Source organism: Caretta caretta, chromosome 15 (assembly GCF_965140235.1).
Source record: "Caretta caretta isolate rCarCar2 chromosome 15, rCarCar1.hap1, whole genome shotgun sequence".
Lineage (NCBI taxonomy): Eukaryota > Metazoa > Chordata > Testudines > Cheloniidae > Caretta > Caretta caretta.
Genome location: NC_134220.1, coordinates 30286014 through 30303806, shown reverse-complemented (window position 1 = coordinate 30303806; position 17793 = coordinate 30286014). Strand labels below are relative to the sequence as shown.

Sequence of the window (17793 nt, the reverse complement as noted above, 5' to 3'; positions counted from 1 at the left end):
CCCCAATGTCCTGGGTGCTGCCCACACAGTGCCTGTCCAGAAGGGACCCTGATAGACAGCTCGGAGCCTCAGGGGTCCCTGGCATAGACAGCAGAGCTGACAATGCTGGGCTTGGAGCAAGGGGAGAGGAGTCAGGTACGGGATTACCCCAGCTCACTGTCTCTCTCATATAGCCCAAGTCTCTCTCATATAGCCCAAGTTCCCCACAGCCTCACCTCCACCACGGGGCTCGGTGACACCCAGCCCCATGCAAACGAAGCGAGTCTCTTGATCAGGCTGTTGTAAGAAGGGGCAGGCTCGCACAACTGGGGTGGCCTGGTGGGAAGAGCTGGGTGGGGTCCCAGCTTCTGTCACCAGGCAAATCCCTGGATCTCTGGTGAGGAAAGGAGAGACCAAGGCGGGTGTTTCAGGGAGGGGCCTGGGCAGAGCTGGGTGGCTCTTACTTGGCACCTCCTGACCCGCATTCCCATTGCACTAGCCCTCCTGTCTTTGTTCCAGTCCCCTTCACATTAATGAGCTCCCCTGGAGCGGGGTGCAGTATGGAAGCAAGGTGGGTCCTGGTCCCCCCAGGCCAGGCACAGAAGAGTCTGGAGAACAGGCATCGGGTCCCCCTGTGCCAGGGCAGAGCAGGATCCAGGGTGCAGGGAGCGGGTCCCCCGGGCCCGGGCAGGGCCGGGGCGCAGGGATCAGGTCCCCCGGGCCCGGGCAGGGCCGGGGCGCAGGGATCAGGTCCCCCGGGGCCGGGCAGGGTCGGGGCGCGGCGGGCCGGGCAGGGGGCGGTGCACTCGGAGGGAACCTGAGCTGCTCCGGCTGGAGACGCCGCAGGGGCTGGCGCTGGGCCGGGGGGCGGCCCGGGCTCCCTCCCTCCCGCCAGGCGGGGTGGGGCGGCGGGACTCAGGTCACAGCCAGCGCGGCGCGCCCCAGAGACCCCAGCGCTCCGGGGCAGACGGGCCGGGCCCCGTCGGCTTTAGCTGCGCCTCCGCCGGGGAAGCGAACGGAAGGTACCGGGGAGGGTCCCGTCTGCCCGCGGCGTGGGGCTGGGCTGGGCGGGACGCGGGAGACAGAACAGAGCCGTCTGCGGGGGGTGGCCGCCGAGCCCGGTCCCCGCCGGGCTGCCCCGAGCTCCTGGCGCTCGGCTCCCTAGCACGCACCTGGGGACCCCCCCCCGGGGCTCGGCTCCCTAGCACGCACCTGGGGACCCCCCCCCGGGGCTCGGCTCCCTAGCACGCACCTGGGGACCCCCCCCCGGGGCTCGGCTCCCTAGCACGCACCTGGGGACCCCCCCCCCGGGGCTCGGCTCCCTAGCACGCACCTGGAGACCCCCCCACCCCCGGGGCTCGGCTCCCTAGGACGCACCTGGGGACCCCCCCCCGGGGCTCGGCTCCCTAGGACGCACCTGGGGACCCCCCCGGGCTCGGCTCCCTAGGACGCACCTGGGGACCCCCCCGGGCTCGGCTCCCTAGCACGCACCTGGGGACCCCCCCCCGGGCTCGGCTCCCTAGCACGCACCTGGGGACCCCCCTCTCCCTAGGACTCGGCTCCCTAGGGCGCTCTCTCCGGGGGCACACCCTGTGTTGCCGAGGGCAGCATTTCTCCTCTCCACTGGGGCTTTGGCCTCTCTGGGGCTCTGTGCGCGCCCAGGTCACTGTCCAGAGGGAGGGAGCTGGAGCGTGTCGGGGGAGGGGGCTGAGGGGGGGTGTCCGGAGTGACACGATCAGGTCGGTTTCATTGCCCAGGGCGGTTGCTGTGGAGCAGGCTTGGCCCATGTGTGCGACTGGAACTTTGCTCCAGGATCCTGCCACCTTCTCCTTAAAGCGCAAGGCACCTTTCCTCGCCCTTCCCTCCCCTCCTAAACATGCAGCAGCCTGGGTAGAGATAAATAAGTAGTTCCCAAACAAACCCTCCCTTCCAAACCCTCCTCCCCTGGGGAGAGAGGGAGCACACGGCTGGCACAGACGCAGGTAGTGCGGTGATTATGAGACTCTACAGAGAACCGCACAGAGGGAGCTGAGACCCAGCCCAGGGCTCCAGGGAGCAGCAGTCCTGGCACGAAGTACAGTAGCATTCACTCATGGCAAGTCCTGCTGGAAGGCGGTTGCGTCCTTGAGGCCGCACCATGCGAGTGGCACGGCCGGGGAGGTGTGTTTCACCCCACTACCTGAGGCAGTGGTGAGCAGTGCAATGGTTTCTGCCTGGCTGAAATCTCTGTTGCAGATTGTCGGTGAAATAGCCTCGTGCAGTGAGTTTCCCTGCAATTCAGTCATTGGGCTGATGGGAGCAAACGCTCCATATGCTAAAGGCAATGTCATGGTTACTGGGCTCCAGAACCCCTCTTCAATGCTCTTCTGCGTCACTGGGGCTCAGCACAGAGGGACTGTCGGAAAAGCTTTTTATCTGGCATCTCTGTGGTGGCCGGGAACAGAGGAGCCGACTCTGCAGACGCCGCAGTGGTCATGCAGGCACCGTCACTGGGCCAGAAGGTGGATTAACGGAGGGAAATAGCTTTCTGGTGCAGCCAGGCGTGTTGTGACAGGATTTGGGATGTGGTGAGGAGTGGCTGCAAGCACACTGAAACCCACAAATGCGCGGCAGGCTAAATCTGCAGCTCTCTGACTGGTGATGGAGGGAGCTCCTCTTGACCTGCCTGGCGTCACTTCATGCACGATTGCTTTCCCTTTCCTTGTGGCTGAGAATCCAGAAATTCACCAGCCAGTTCCAGCAATCTCTCTCTGAGGCCTTATTGCAAACCTAGAGGGATCTATGTCTAATCTGTCTGTCCAACTCATCTGGGTGTTTCTGATACACCCAGCACGCTGGTATCAGTGCGTCCTTCTTCCACTCTAATGGGAGTCTGTCTATCCATCTAACCACCCACCCACCCTACTTTTCACTTTAATATCTCAGCAACCATTCAGACTCACCAGATTGTCTGTATGATAACAAAGTCAACTGGGCTGGTTTCCAGATCATTCGTGTCACTCCGCCGGCATGCCCTATGGCTGGCGGGGGGGTGAATCTCCAGGGTAGATTAGGGAGCGTGCTTGTTTGGGAGCAATTTGATCAGCTGTTTTCTTAGTTCTCTACAGGAATTCATTGTTGAACCAATTCTTGGCATTCGTAGGCAATGCCCATAAATCTCAAGGGATCCCATTTGCTTGTCCACCCTGGGCCTTATTGGAGCGACTCCCAGTCCGACGCAGGCCATGCTGTTGTGGGGTCAGACCTCTTTCTTATTGACAGCCAACAGCCCTGGAGACTGAAGGGCGTTATGTCCTCATGGGACAGGTGCAGTGTAGGCTGTGGTCTGAGCAGAAAGTCACTTCGCCAGGCCCTGAAGAGCGGGGAGCTCAGTATCTAGACCCCTTGGCCTCTCTGCTGAGGCTGCAGATGGGGGTGCCGAGTGGGAGGGTGGGTTTTGTGATGGGGGTAGTTCTGAAAGGAGCTAGCCTGAGACCAAAGACTAGTCTGACACCAAAAACTAATTTCGTAGAGGCCAACAAGCAATCACTGCAGGAGGTAACATTCAGTCTCTACTGAAGTCGAAGTCAAACCAGCGTCCAGAGGTACCAAAGCCAATGTCTCAAGCCCCTGAGCCAGCCGAAAGCCTTCATTTTTGTTTTCCAGAAGAGCTGGTTTGCAAGTTGATGGCTATGAACTGTAAATGCGTGAAGTAGAATTCTCCAGAGCCCAAAGGAAAGCCTATAGCCATTGCATGCCCAACTGTCCTGCTCGCTGGCATTATAATTCTCTATTTATTAAGAGCTGAGAGTGTGTCTAGCGCTGTACAAAACACAGCAACACAGCCCCTGCCTGGTACAACAGGTCAGACCCAGAGTCCAGAGCCAGAAATTGTTTGTGATTTCTTGTGATTGGCATTGATAATTATTAGTGACTCTCCGCTTGCGTCGGCTCTCAGTGCTTTGAAGTCTGCAGTGAGATTGTCCCGCTCCTCTTGAGAGGATACATAGACAGTGAAAGTTTAAATCTTTTGTGTCAAGTGTTTCCAAAGAGGAAACACGTCTGTTGGCTCATCAGAGAAGCAGTGGTTTGAATGCCAAGGACGGGAGCGACCCAGACGCTGCTAATTCACAAGGCAGACTGCAGGGGTTCCTTTTTTTCTCCAAAAGAAACTTTGGGACAGTACTAATCTGTGTGTGCCTGGGGAAATGACGGTGATTAGCCTGCACGGCTCTCCCTTCCTGCTGAGTCATGTGGCATCAATGGCAGGTCAGTCTCATTCTGCCCTGGTGCTTCTCTTGCAACGGGTGGGGCCCTTCAAGCCTAGGGTGCCGACCACAAATTGTAACTCTGGATCCAAAATTCGAGCCTGCCTGGTGTGTGGCTTGTAGCTCCCCCAAGTTGGGTCACTCACCACCTTTCCAGCTTGATCTCAGGGACAAACCTGCAGGCAGCGTGGAGATGGCTGGATATCTGCTGGCCTGTTTGGATTTGGAGCATGCATGGGTCAGTCAGTCTCTTTGGAAATTTAAAGCCAAGAATGGAGCCCTGTTACCACCTGGCTCCATGCAAATTGCAGCCCCACAGGCAGTCAGCTTGCCCCAGCCCCCAAGGCAGGAGTGGGCAAACTATGGCCCTGAGCCTCTCCCCACGCCCCAACCCCCTGCCCCAGCCCTGATCCCCCTCCCGCTCTCCAAACCCCTTGATCCCAGCCCGGAGCACCCTCCTGCACCCCAAACCTCTCAGCCCCACCCCAGAGCCTGCACCCCCAGCCAGAACCTGCATCCCCTCCCGCACCCCCACCCCAATTTTGTGAGCATTCATGGCCCGCCATACAATTTCTGTTCCCTCAGGCCACAAAGTTTGCTCACCCCTGCCCCAAGGGAAATAGACCCTCTGACCCCACCCAGTGTCCCCTCTGCCAAAAGCCTGTGCAAATAAACAGGCCTCTGAGTGTGACCGAAAGGTCAACAAGCTCCGGGGACTGAGCTGCAGAGCTGACAGCCTCGAGCTGATTGCGCAGGGACTCTCAAATCGGGCTCCCCACTGTCCTGACATCTGGGGCAGAGAGGGGATTTCAGGTGTGTCCACAACCCGAGCTATAAAGGTCAGAACGTCCCCCCTGCAGGGCACCAGGGAAGGGACTGGAATGCAGAGCAGACTGCAGGGCACAGCTGTGACAGGTGCCCGGCCCAGCGAGTGGGCAGCTGCGGTTCCCAAGTGCCCCTGTGCAGAGGGTATTGTGGCATTCGTCTTTAGAGGTGGCAGGGTCCTGCATCGCTGCGGGGAGGCCCTGTCAGAGGGAGAGGTCGCGGTCTCCTAGCTAAAGGCAGAGGCCCCCGTCCAGGGGCAGAGGTCACGGTCTCCAAGGCGGAGGCCCCCGTCCAGGGGGAGAGGTCGTCCAGGGGGAGAGGTCGGGTCTCCCAGCCGAAGGCGGAGGCCCCCGTCCAGGGTCTCCTAGCCAAAGGCTGATGAAAGAGAACCATTTCTGCTATTTGGTCTCCTAACAGCAGCAGTGGTCTATTTTCCAGCGTGATACCTGGGCACGTTGACACCATGGCAATCCCAAAGATATTTTACCAGCTTTAACACAAGTTGTGCTGGTGGCTTGACAGACGTGGACAAGTGTCTCACCAGGAACTGGACTAAGATCATCAACTTGCTTCACAGAGCAGCTGGGAAGGAGCTGGAGCTATAACCAAAGGAGCGGAAAGGGGACCAGGAAGTCAGAGCAAGGAACTTGGAGGACTCTGAGGAGTTGGAGAACGACTGATGGTGAATACATCCGGTGTGGGCTGGACACCGCCTACACTCAATGCCTGTTATGCCCCGTGGAGCGATGTGTAACAGTGGTGTTCTGCGAAGGTGGGGTGGAAGGGAGGTTTGAATGGCTGCACAAAGTGGTACCCAGATGCTCTGGCATTAGAGGCTTCGTAGAGTTGATACAGCATCAGGTCCTGGGCCAGCCCTTCAAGCACCAGGAGTGGATGTGCCAGGACACAAGCTGGCCCCTCCTAGCTGCTAGCAGAGTGTTCTCAATGGCGGGATCTTGTCTGTGCTTCATATCGATGGGGGCCACATCTCACACTTCTGTAGCACCTTTTGTCCCAGAAGAGCCCAAAGGCCGCTACAAACAGAATCTAACATACAGGAGCTCTGCTGAAAAGGCAGCTGCATCTGGGATGGAGCACAGCACCTATGCAGCAACATACTACACAACGGCTTGTCCAGGAAGCGAAGGGGAACCCTGTACACACTTGAAACTTCCTGGGGAACTCAGGGAGCTGGCATGTCATCGCCCAAAGTGGACTTTTGCCAGGATGCTGGGCTTAACGCCCCTCCCTGCTCTTGAAATAAAAGGGCCAGCGGATTCTTAACAGCCACAAGGGTCAGGACTCATGTGCCACCTGCTGAATCATTAACACACTTCCTGGGTTTTCCAGGGAGGTCTCCCATCCAAGCCCTGGCCAAGCCTGGCTTTGCTTAGGCTGTGAGAGCTGATGAGATCGCTGGCTGAGGTGGCCTGGCGGGAGCTCGTTACTGAAGGGTAGTAGAATAGGGGCCTTTAGCTGGAAAGGGCTTTGGCCGCGGGCTTGAGGCGGCGCTCTCCATGGGGCGGCAGGTGGCCAAGGAGCACAGTGCGGCTCTGTGCGGAGTTCTGACCTCACAGAGGCATCGGCCCAGAGAACACAGGCTCTTGCCTGCCCTGGGCTCAGGCCTGGAGCCGGCCTGGAGCCGACAAGACTGTGCCAAGTGGGCTTTGGTTAAGAAAACAGGATGACCTGCAGGGTGGGGAAATCTGGAAAAAAGACAAATAAACTAAAAGCTCAATGAAATCCAATTCATCCCCTGGCCATCACCTCATCGGGCAGCCCGTCCGCCGCTGGGATTGTTGGGGCTTCTCCACTCAATGGGGCCAGTTATAATCAGCTCACAGTTTCCAAAGCAAACTTCCTCCCGGTGTCCCTAAGAACACCCCCGGATCTTACCAAGCTGCCTGCATTTTCCGTCATGCCTGGCATTGACTCACCTTCTGCACTTCGCTCCGCTCCAGCCATGAAAACAGACCTGTCGGCTTCGCCTTCGTTCCGTCCCATTCTCGTTCTCCTCTGCAAGGAATCGGCCGCATTACTGGGGTGCAAACCCGGGGGGAGCGGATATTGACATTCAAATAAAAAATGGTTGCCACTGAAATCAAGGCGGGTGTTTCCTAAAAAGTTTGTACTGAGACAAGGGCTGGTGGAACTTTTTTTAAACACCCCCCTGCCCCGACTTGTGGGCCTGCCCCACCTGTCTCTGATCTCCTGAGTCCCAGTGACTGTGCCTAGCCTAAACACAGCTGTGCTTGTTTGCCCCACACAGTGAGTCAGAGCCCAGTTTTCCTGGCAGCAAACAGAGAGGCACAGAACCCTTCGAGAATCAACGTGACAATGGGCTTGGCTGGGAAAAGCCAAATTCCTACCTAGTGAGGCTGTTCAGTTGTTTTTCTCCTTTTGGAGATTAGATTAGAGTAAGCAAAAAACAAACTCCCAGCCCATGGAGGGCCGTGTTTCTGAAGTGACACCGGCCCACATTTCGAGTGCTGTTCCACCAGGTATTCCAATTGCTGAGGTCCTCTTGGGGAATCCTGAACGCAAATGAGTCTGCAGGGGGAATTTTGGTTGGTGGAGTGGAATGATCCCAGCTGGGATTTGACGAGTGTGCTGGGCATCATAGAGGGCCTGGTGTCAATTGAGACTGCGTGCATCCTCTGAAGCACCACATGGGAGCTACAAAGTAATAAATAGCAAGGGGAAGCATGGCCTAATGGTTAAAGCAAAGGACTGGGATTTTGCAGAGCTGGCTTCTCTTCTTGGCTCTGGTTCTAACTCACTGTGTGACCTTGGGCCAATCACTTCATCCCTCTGGGCCCTGAGAGTATGTGTTCACTGGTGGCCAGCCCATGTCCGCTGACTCAGGCTCACGGGGATATCTGCAGTGTAGACATCCCAGCTGGCTGGAGCCCAGGCTCTGGGACCCTCAGCCTCTGGCGTCCAAGAACCCAGGCTCCAGCCCAAGCCCCAACATGTACACTGTAACTTTAGAGCGCTGCAAGCCCGAGTCAGCCGACACGGACCAGCCACGGGTGTGTTGTTGCAGTGTAGATGTGCCCTGAGTGTCCATCTGTCGAGTGTAGGGTGACCAGATGTCCTGATTTGATAGGGACAGTCCCAATATTTGGGGCTTTTTCTTATGTAGGTGCCTATTACTCCCCACCCCCTGTCCCAATTTTTCACACTTGCTATCTGGTCACCCTAGTCAAGTGGGGGTGGTGGAATGACATCCACCATTCCCGCGCTTAGCGAGCCTCAGATGAGGAGTGTGACACCAGGGCTGAGCAGTAAAAACCGGGGTCTGATCTGCCGGAATCTCCCTGCAGCTGGACTCAATTCCTGGGCTCGTGCTGACTGCAGCAGGCTTGCAGGAGGTGAAGTGACAACAGAACTGGGCAGGGAGCCTGTAACCCCCACCATTGCTCCAGCCCTGCAGTGCAGAGACATGCAGCTGCAGTTCCAAGATCTCTGCACTCAGCTCTGGCCCCCCTCCTTATATGACCCAGAACATCAAGTCCAGGGGAACATGCCTGAGTTTGCGGGACAGGGGAAAGCCAAGGGATCTATTGCTGGCAAGGGGGGGCTGTGAATGACCAAAGCAAACGTATAGTCACAATCTGCAGATCCACCCAGTTCCTTTAAATACCCTGTTTGTCACTGAATCTCCTCCCATGTTACTACACAAAGAAGCCAAGAAAAGGGCCAGAGACATAAACGACCAGATTGAAGCTGCCTGTCATTCTGCTCTCGCTTCTGTCCTCCTGCCGCTCTGTCATCAGCTTGGGTGGGGTGAGCCGCATATTTACAGCAACGCGGGACCACATCAGATGCAACAAACTGTGCCCGGCGGTCTCCTCCACACGCCCGGCACAGAGGGGCACTCCTGATCTGTTTCCAGCCTGCCTTGGCTCCCTCAAGGCGGTGCGGAATCAGTAGCTCTCCAGCCTGCTCGGGACTTGGCTCTGTGGGATCGGCCCCTCCCAAGTCAGGAGGTTCATGTTTAGAAGAGAGAGAAACCGATGTCATCGTAATAAATATTTATAAGGTGCCTCCTGCCCAAGGCTTTCTGGACCTCACTCACTTCAGTCAATAAAATCTACAATAAAAGCTTTCTCGTACTGAACAGAAACGTCTGCCTGAGCTATTACTGGTTTGAGATGCTCGTGCCAGTCCATGCCAAACTGACTTGAGCTTCCTGCCAATTCTGATGGGGTTGAGTGGCTGCGATCAGTGCACCCAGTGCATTTGACTGCCTGGAATCACCATTCCATGTTCTGCTTGGTCTTGGGCAGGGAGATGGGTCTCCGGGTGAGACTCCCCTGGCAGATTTTTGGCTGCCAGGCTTCACTCTCTCTTTGGTAGAGAGCTTTGCTTGCTCGCTGTCGGCCTGTGTCAGTTAGGGGCTAGGCCCTTAGAGTGACTTTAACCCAGCTCTAAGCTGTACTCTGGACACTCTTTGAAATTCCTGATTGTTTGTAATGAACTCCTGCCCTTCTACCAGCATGGTGCCTTCTGCCTGCCTCATGCACCCCAGCCTGGCTGCATGCTCCTCTCCCTGCTTCCAGTCCCCCTTCCTTCTCCCAATCCTTCAGCTGTCAGATCCATCCCCTCTCCGACACTTCCACTGCATTTCACTCCAAAGCCAGCAGCACTCATCCTCCTACAACAGCACTCCCAACCGAGCCCCAGGCAGGCCCTCTGCGTGGAGCCCCTGTCCTATTACCCCACCCACTCCCTTGGTTTTCTTCACAATGGTGTTTATTAAGAGCCTGGCCCTCCACGTGCTTCTCACTGGTCATAGCACTTGCTGCCCTGAGTCTTGCCCAGCAGAGTGCCCCGCGCCTGGCACACGCAGCCAGCGCTGCTGGCTAGCGGGCCAGGGGACGTCACTCACTGGAAGCCAACACTGGTGCGAGGATGGGACATGCCGGATGTGGATGGTTTGTTTTGAATCGTGCCACCCTGCCGCTCCTGTGTGACTCTGGCCAGGCACAGCCCAGCCACAGAGGAATCTTCAGTCTCGTGTTTGCCTCTGCTCTGCTGCTTCTGGCAAGGTCATTTCCATGGAAGGACCTAGCCCCCGTGGCATCCCACTGCCCCGGTTTTTGGTTTTTCCCGTTGCACCAGCTTGTCCTGTTGCACCTGCTTCTCCCATCGCAGCAGCTTCCTCGTGGAAAGTTTCCTGACTTTCAGTGCTGGAGAGGCCTCTGTGTACCCGACCCCGGGATGTACATCACAATGTGATCTATTCTCCCCTGTGGTGGGTGAAGCTGTGATGCCCCTATATTAATGGGGCGTACGATGGGGGGCAAGATACAAATGGCATGATTAAATAACAAAGGACTGTAAAGCAAAGGCTGCCTGGGCATCCCTGACCCTCCTCCCGCTGTGTGTGAGAAGAAAGAGGAAACAGAGAAAGGCAATGTGGGGTCAGTGCAGCGGAACCGGTTTGTTGAATCTCACACTGAGCCGTGAGCACTGAGGTTGCTGGCCCTGGTATGCAGCGCCCAGATCACTATCTCCTTCCTGCGCCCCAGGGCGTTTTGGAAGGGCTGAGACCTGCAGCCACTGAATCACTCAGGTCGGGTGCTGCGGCAGGTTCACATCGCAGGGGCACTGATAATCAGACCTCAGGTGTTCAGGGGCCAAGTAAGGGATCAGCATTACCCAAAAGAGCCACACTCATGGGACTTCATTACTCTAGTGCTGTAGATTCATAGTTACACAGCATGACGGGCAAATATTTAGTTTATATCTATATATTCTCACAGTAAATAAGTTAATAACTTAATTGGTTAATTTTTAAAAGCATCCTGATTGGCTAATAGCTTAGGTTGGTTAATAATTAAATCACCCAGTGTTTTATCACTCCTGCAAAGAGCCACAGGGGACCGTGTGCGTCTCTCGCTCCCCCGTCTGAGCATCGCTGTGTTGGGGTGTCATGGAGAGGCCTGGCACCGCTGTGTCCGGCATCAGGACATGGTGTCGGCCATGTTGTGATGAAATTGCTTAGGGGGGCGTGCTGCAAAGTGTCACTTAGAGTCTGTTAGTAGCTGGGGTCCCACCGATGTGGCTCGTGGGGTCTGGGATTGCCCTGACAGTACTGGGAAGATCCCAGGGATGTTGGGTTGGGTGGCATCCCTCGGGCTGCATGGCCTGGCACCCAAACAGGGGTGAGCAGAGGGGCAGCCGCTGTTCACGGGAGCACACGAGACTTTCACAAGCTCCCGATAGACTGAAGAGCCATTGGCTTGCAAATATCTGGTGCCATGGTTCATAAAACCAAGGGGTCATGGCTGGGTGTCTGGAGCCAGGGATCTGCCTCGCCTCTTCCAGTCAGACCAGGCTTCGAGGAGCCAAAAATGAGCAAAAGAGCAGAAGGACATAGAGTCCCCCCCATCCCCCCAAATGCCATCCTGCCCTGGGATGGTGGGGAGGGCTTGTTCCCGGCTAAAACTTAGCCATCAAGACACCAGTGCTTTAAACTAGGATCCATCCCACATAAAGGTGTGAAAGGCTCTTCCAGGAGCCCCGGGGAGGAGGAGGTGAATGTGGTGGGCACGCTCGCTGGGAGAGAGCTGGGAACGTGGCCCGCATGTGGCAGCCTGCAGAGACCCTGCCCAGTTCACCAAGGGCTTGAGCCTTTTCCCAAGTATATCAACGGGGAAACTCCCATTGGTTCCCCAGCAGCAGGAGTGGGCCATAAAGACAAACAGCTTCCCAGGGCCACCCCTCCCCTCCAGAGCACTTCTCTGGATCCCTTCCCCACGGTTCTTAGATCCCCTTTGAACAAGCTGTTTGGATGAAAGACACTGAGAACAACCGCACAACTGCCTTGCCAGGGAGGGAGCCCCTGGCCCTGGGCTCCTTTAAGGAGTGGGGCAGGGAGCTAGTGGCCTGGGGCTGACGCTGACAAGGGCTGGGCAGCCCTGGGGAATGGAATCCTCCCTCTGCCTGGGGACCAGGTAGGATCCAGGCAGCAGCCAGGGTGCCACCCCCGCTGGCCCCTGCTGGAGGGATGCTCAGGAGATTAGTCTGCCTGGAATATGCAGCCGTAAAATCTGCCATGGAATTTTACTGTGTGTTTAAATTAACCCTTGGAGTGCTGGCAGTTTCCGGACTGCTGCCGGCTGAGCACTGTGGGAGCCTGTGACTGTAGGTATTCATAGTGAAAGCCCGGCATGGCCTCTAGACCCTGAGCACTTGGGCTACTGCTTTCTGCCCTATGTCTCTGCCTGGTGTTTACACTTGGCCAGGGTGGGGCAGCTCTGCCTAGACCCCTAGGGCTGCTTTCTTGCGTCCGTTGCCCATGGTTGTTGCTGGGCTGGAGAATAGGTCCCTTTGACTGGTGGCTGGCAGGGCCCATGGTTATTGGCTTTGCCCTGGGCTGGAGGTTTGTCTTAAGAGGCGACAGCTGTTTGGGCTTTGCCCAGCGGGGTTTTGGTTTTTTTTGTACTTTTTGTATGACACCAGAGATGCTCTGGCTGGGATTTTCAAAGGCGCCCAGGGAAGTTAGGCACCTCCAGTAAATGATCTCCAGTAAATGTCAGGGAGAGTTGGGTGCCTAGCACCCACTGGTTCCTTTGAAAATCTGCCCCATTGTCAATAACCTGAATACCGCTCAGTCTACAGAGGGCCCTGCGTTCACCAAAGGGTCAATGCTGTGACTGAGCTGTGTTAGCAGACGTATGTGTGTGGAATTTGTCAGGCAGGAAGTTTGTGTGGTGCCCTTACACCAAAGGGAACCAGGGAGCGATTAGCTTGATGACCAAAGCTAACTTTACTCTTTATCTCCTGGGGCTTTAGACCCTCTGTGCTGACTGCTGCCTTTCGAGCCAGGAGGGAGGCATTGTGCATTGGCCTCTGTCTTGTATTGGGGAAGCAGTGTGGTCTAGTGGCTAGCACAGTGGACTGGGGCTTGGGAGAGTTGGGTTCTAGTCCCAGTTCTACCACTGGCCTGCTGGGGTAAATTGCTGTCCTTCTCTGTGCCTTAGTTTCTCAATCTGCAAAGTAGGGCTAATGATCGTGACCGCCTTTGTAAAGCTCTTTGAGATCTATGGATGAGAAGCACTAGATAAGAGCTATGTATTCTTCTTCTTCTTCAGTGGAAGCTGGAGAGCTGTCCTCTTAGGCAGTGTCTAGACTGGACTCTCCCATCATCACAGTGGTGTGGACTAGGGCGGACACATTGGTATGTCCGTGTCTGTGGTATTTGACCCTGCTCAGAGCAGGTCTAGCTGACCTGCAGGTTAAATCATGGGTGACCATCTGTGCCCTGGCTGCTCTAATGCCCCCTACTGCTTGGAACCACCACGGGAGCTGCGCCAGTGGGAAACCTCCCGGAAGAGGCTAGTGTAAATGTGCCTCGGAGGAGAATCTGGTGTAAAGGTCCTGGTGCCATCACTGGGAGGGCTGAGTCACTATGGTGATAAACCTGGGGAAATGTCAGCGAAAGGAAACCAAATCTGAAGATGGGACAAAGACACGGGTGAGCGGGGAGGGGGACATAGGGCAGCCAGAGACAGTCATTTAGAGGCCAGCTCAGGGGCTTGGGAGCTCTGACTTCTATCTCTGACTCTGTCCCCTAGCTGTGGGGACGGGTGACCTTGGGCATTGGTTCCCCATTGGAATAGTTGTGACCAGGCTCCGGGGGCGCTGCGGTGTGAGGACGCATTGTTCATCCACGTGTGTAAAGCGCCAAACGCCTTCATGGCTCTAGCTAGCGTTCGGAAGTGCTGAGAGACCCTCCGGAGGTTGGGGCTTTGAGTCTGCTCGGGATCAGCCCTTCTGCTTGGGATCAGCTCTGCAGAGGTGGGCTGGAGACCCCATGTTCCTCGGCCAGCTGGGGGACCCTGAGCCTTTCCCGTGGGGTTTGGCACACCTCTCGCGCACCCGTCCAGCATAGGAAGAGCAGGGGTAGCACAGGAAAGGTGGGGTAGCGAACTACTTGGGACTTCCCCAACACTTCGGGCTTGGCTCGTTTGCCCCTGCTTTGGGAATCCAGAGTGGTTCTGCCCAGGGTGTCTCTGGGTGAGAGGGTGGGATGCAGGGAACAGAGGTTGGACACTGGACTGGAAGCCAGGACACCTGGGTTCTAATCTTGGCTCCCTAGGTGACCTTGGACCAGGCACATCCCCTCTCTGGGCCTCAGTTTCCCCCCTGTTTAAAGGGGATAATGACACCCCCCCCTTTGTAAAGTGCTCCCATAGGAATGAAAAGCCCCTCTCTACAAGCCAGGTTTCTCCAGCTCCGCAAGGCCTGCTTAGCACTTCACACCTGGCTGGGGGCCTGCAAAGCCCAAGATCCCAGTGTAGCGACAGACTAACTGCACGGAGGGGAAGCTGCACAATATGGACGAGCCCCACAAAGGCAAATGCCAACGCTGGGTTGCTCCTTGGAGTCAGGACCTCCCTCGAGCAGGAGATGAACTGGGTGGTGTGGAAGGAGGAGAGGGGGTGGCTGACCCAGAGAGAGGAGCAGAAGGAGATGGGGGTGGGTACGGAGCTGGGCAAGGCCTTCAAAGTGAAGAGGAGACTCTGAGCGAGTGGATGAAGCTAGGTAAGGTGGGACAAATGGTGCTCCAGGCTGGTGACTCTCTGGCTCTCTTCTCCTTGCTGTTTCCTTCCTCCCCATCCCACCTCCCCTGGCCACGCGGGACAGGTATGCTGCCCCAGCCCGGCAGGCAGCGGGGATGCCTCAGTCGCTCAGTGCTGGGATAATTCCGATACCGAGTGGGGAGATGCTGAATTTCCGATGACACGGCACCAGGATTGCTGTGCCATTGAAACCTGTTGGCTCTCTAGTAATGACATGCTACATAATTAGAAGCATGTTATCCAGCAGACATTCCAGTCCCAGGCCTGGAGAGCAAAGCCCCACATTAGGGCTTGTTATACAAAGCTGCAACCAAGTAGAAAATGACATGTTTCCAGGCTGCTTTTTCTGTCCTCCCAGAGCTGCCGGGGCCTGTCAACAACAGCACAGACACCAACACCTTGGCTCCCGTAGCTGGCTGTGGCTTAGAACTTGCTGCCTGCTGGTCATTTCTTTTGCAAACTTTCCTGTGCACCAGAATAAATCAGGGACGTGGATTTGAATTCCAGCTGCAGGGCAATCAACACGCAGGTCCCTCCCCTGTCACGGAGTCCTCATTTGGATCTCCTCCCCCATCCCATTGCAAGCCTCCATCTCAGGGTCTGATTGAAACAGATGCCCTGTTGCCCCTCAGTTGTGTCACCATTTCCACCTGTGCAGTGCAAGTGTGAAACACTAGGGGGCAGCATCTCACCCTGCTCTGCTCTGGTGTAACTGCACGCACGAGGGGCAGAGTGACAGTGAATTGGGCCCAGGAAGCCTGGTCCTCCCCTTACCTACACCTGGGAAAACTGGGAAGTCAGCGGAGCAGCCCGGGTGTGAAACCAGCATGAGACTGGAATCGGGCCCTTAGCATTCACACGCATGCCAGCCCTCTGCTGAGCCCGCTGTGTGGGGGAGGGGGGTTGGGGTGGCTGGTCGGTATTTATAGGGCTGGAGAAAGAAGAGCCTGTTCTTTCCCCTGCGCTGGGCTGTGCCCAGCAAAACCACATCTGGGCAAGGCAGGGCCTGCGGCGGGGCTCGCCCTCTCTCATTACAGCAGCTCTTTGAAACGCGAAGCCCGCAGCCGATTGGATCCCATGCAGATCTGCAGATATAAGGGGACCCGGCTGGCGCAGGCTTGCTAGCTGCCTGCCCGGCTGGCCCTGCATCCCGGGGGCCCTGGCCGCGAGTGCAGGGGAAGCGCGTTTACTGAATGTGCGGGAGAAGTGAGACGCGGGCAGACTGTGATCTCCCCGAGCATGGAAGGACTGAACCCCGGTGCAGGGAGTCCTCCCACTAGGAGCAGTGGGGTGGGGACTGGGAGCTGGCTAGGAACAATCCCTCCTGCCAGCGAGCCCCAGGAAGCTGTTGCAAGATCCCAGCAGGCAAAGGTGTGAGGGGAGCAGGGGCCCTGCAATCTGACGTGTGCTGCTCACCCTGTCTGCCGGGTTATGCTGTTTTAAGAGGGGTTGAATCGATTTGATCCACCCCCGTCCCCAGGGAGCTCTCGGTCCTCTTCGGGGCCGTGTAAGGGGGTGTCTACACCGCAAAGGGGGGTGAGCGTACCTGTGTTAGCATTACTCTAGCTAGCACTGGTAACAATAGCAGAGCAGACCTGGTGGCAAGGGCTTCAGCGTAGGCAGGCAGCCCATGGGTTCTGTGGCCGGCTTGTCCTGGAGCCACTAGCCCACGCCGCCATCTTTGTGCTCCTGTTGTGATCCGTGCTGGCTAGTTCCGGGGTGCTCCTACCTGCAGGGCAATCCCCCTCTTCCCTTGCAGCGTAGCGGGATCCCTAATCCACCCTTTGGCTTTCTGCCCGGGCACATGGACGACAGTCCCCACTCTGGCCTTGCCCCTTCCTTTCCCTCTGACGCAGAGCTGCTGCTCTTCAGGGCGCTCTGGCGCTTCGGGCCAAGCTGTGCCCCACAGCTGGGGGGCCCGGGATTCCCGCCCCCGCAGCGGATGGAGCTGAGCGAGGCGGAGGAGGGTCCGGCCTAGCTTGGTGCATCTCTGGTGCTGATGCCTGGCTGGGAGGGTTTGTTGCGTAGGGCATCTCTCTCAACCTGCATACACCCCCCTTCCCACCCCATGTCACTTCTCACGCTCTCACCCACCCCTTCTCTTCTAGGCACGCAGGGAGGGGTCGGGGCCCTTCCAAAGTGGGCGGCATGGCAGACTCCGACGACCCCCCCCGGCTCCTCGTCGGGGAGGCCGGCGAGGCCCAAGGCGAAGAGGGCTCCCCTCAGAATGACGCTTTCCCCCTCTCGTCTCTGGCCAACCTGTTTGAGAACGAGGATAGCCCCTGCCCCACTGAGGCGGCCCAGCTCCCCCCCGGATCGGGGGACAGCAAGCAGCAAAACCTGCGTATGAAATTCCACGGGGCCTTCAAAAAGGGCGTGCCCAACCCCAGGGACCTGCTGGAGTCCACCATCTACGAGTCCTCTGTCGTCCCAGGGCCCAAGAAAGCCCCCATGGACTCGCTTTTCGATTACGGCACCTACCGCCAGCACCCCAGCGAGAACAAGCGCCGGCGGAAGAAGATCAGGGAGTGAGTATGGCACCCCGTCCCCTACGGGCAGCATGTCTGCTTATGCTGGCACCTCTCCGTGCCAAGGGCTCTGTGGGGCATCCAGCCACGAGATGCCAGCCAGGGTCAGGGGAGAGCTGGCTGGGGAAAGGAGAGAAGGAGGGCGGAACTGTGAATTGCTGTTTCAATTTTAAATGGTTTTACCTGCTGTAGAGGTGGCTAGGAAAAGGGAGCATTTTGCAAGCAAATGTCCAAAATTTTTCCATTTATTTTTCAAATTTCAGAATCTCCAAATGCAACATTTACTCAAAGTTTTGAAAAATATCAGCAGGCTCTAGCTTGGGGCATTTGCCTTTCGCAGCCTCACAATCCAGCGTCTCTCTGGGCCAATCCAATTTTTGAGCCTTTTCGCTCCTGATGTTTTGTTGCTGTTCAGGAAGTGCTGGAGAGAGCTTTGGGCTCCTGTTTCTATTATTTTTGGTGCTCAGGTGCCCTACCGAGCCATGTTTATTTCATTTTAATGCTACTTTTTACAAAAAATCCACATTTTTGTTGCAAATATTTGCCGTGGATTCGAACCTTCTTTGAGATGTTTGCTGTGAAAGCTGTTTATCTGAGCTGCTAGGATGGCAGGAAGCA

The 17793-nt window shown here is 56.8% G+C and overlaps 1 protein-coding gene across 2 annotated transcripts in view; it reads left to right on the top strand.

Annotated features, from left to right (window-relative positions):
• Window positions 1-904: 904 nt before the first annotated feature.
• Window positions 905-17793, top strand: part of TRPV4 (transient receptor potential cation channel subfamily V member 4) — a 40211-nt gene continuing 23322 nt past the window's right edge. For both annotated transcript variants that reach the window (XM_048821857.2, XM_048821855.2), the window contains exons 1-2: window positions 905-1001; window positions 16756-17175. In XM_048821857.2, coding sequence (XP_048677814.1) covers window positions 16796-17175 — 380 coding nt within the window. In that variant the 5' untranslated portion in view covers window positions 905-1001; window positions 16756-16795. The remainder of the gene's footprint in view (window positions 1002-16755; window positions 17176-17793) is intronic.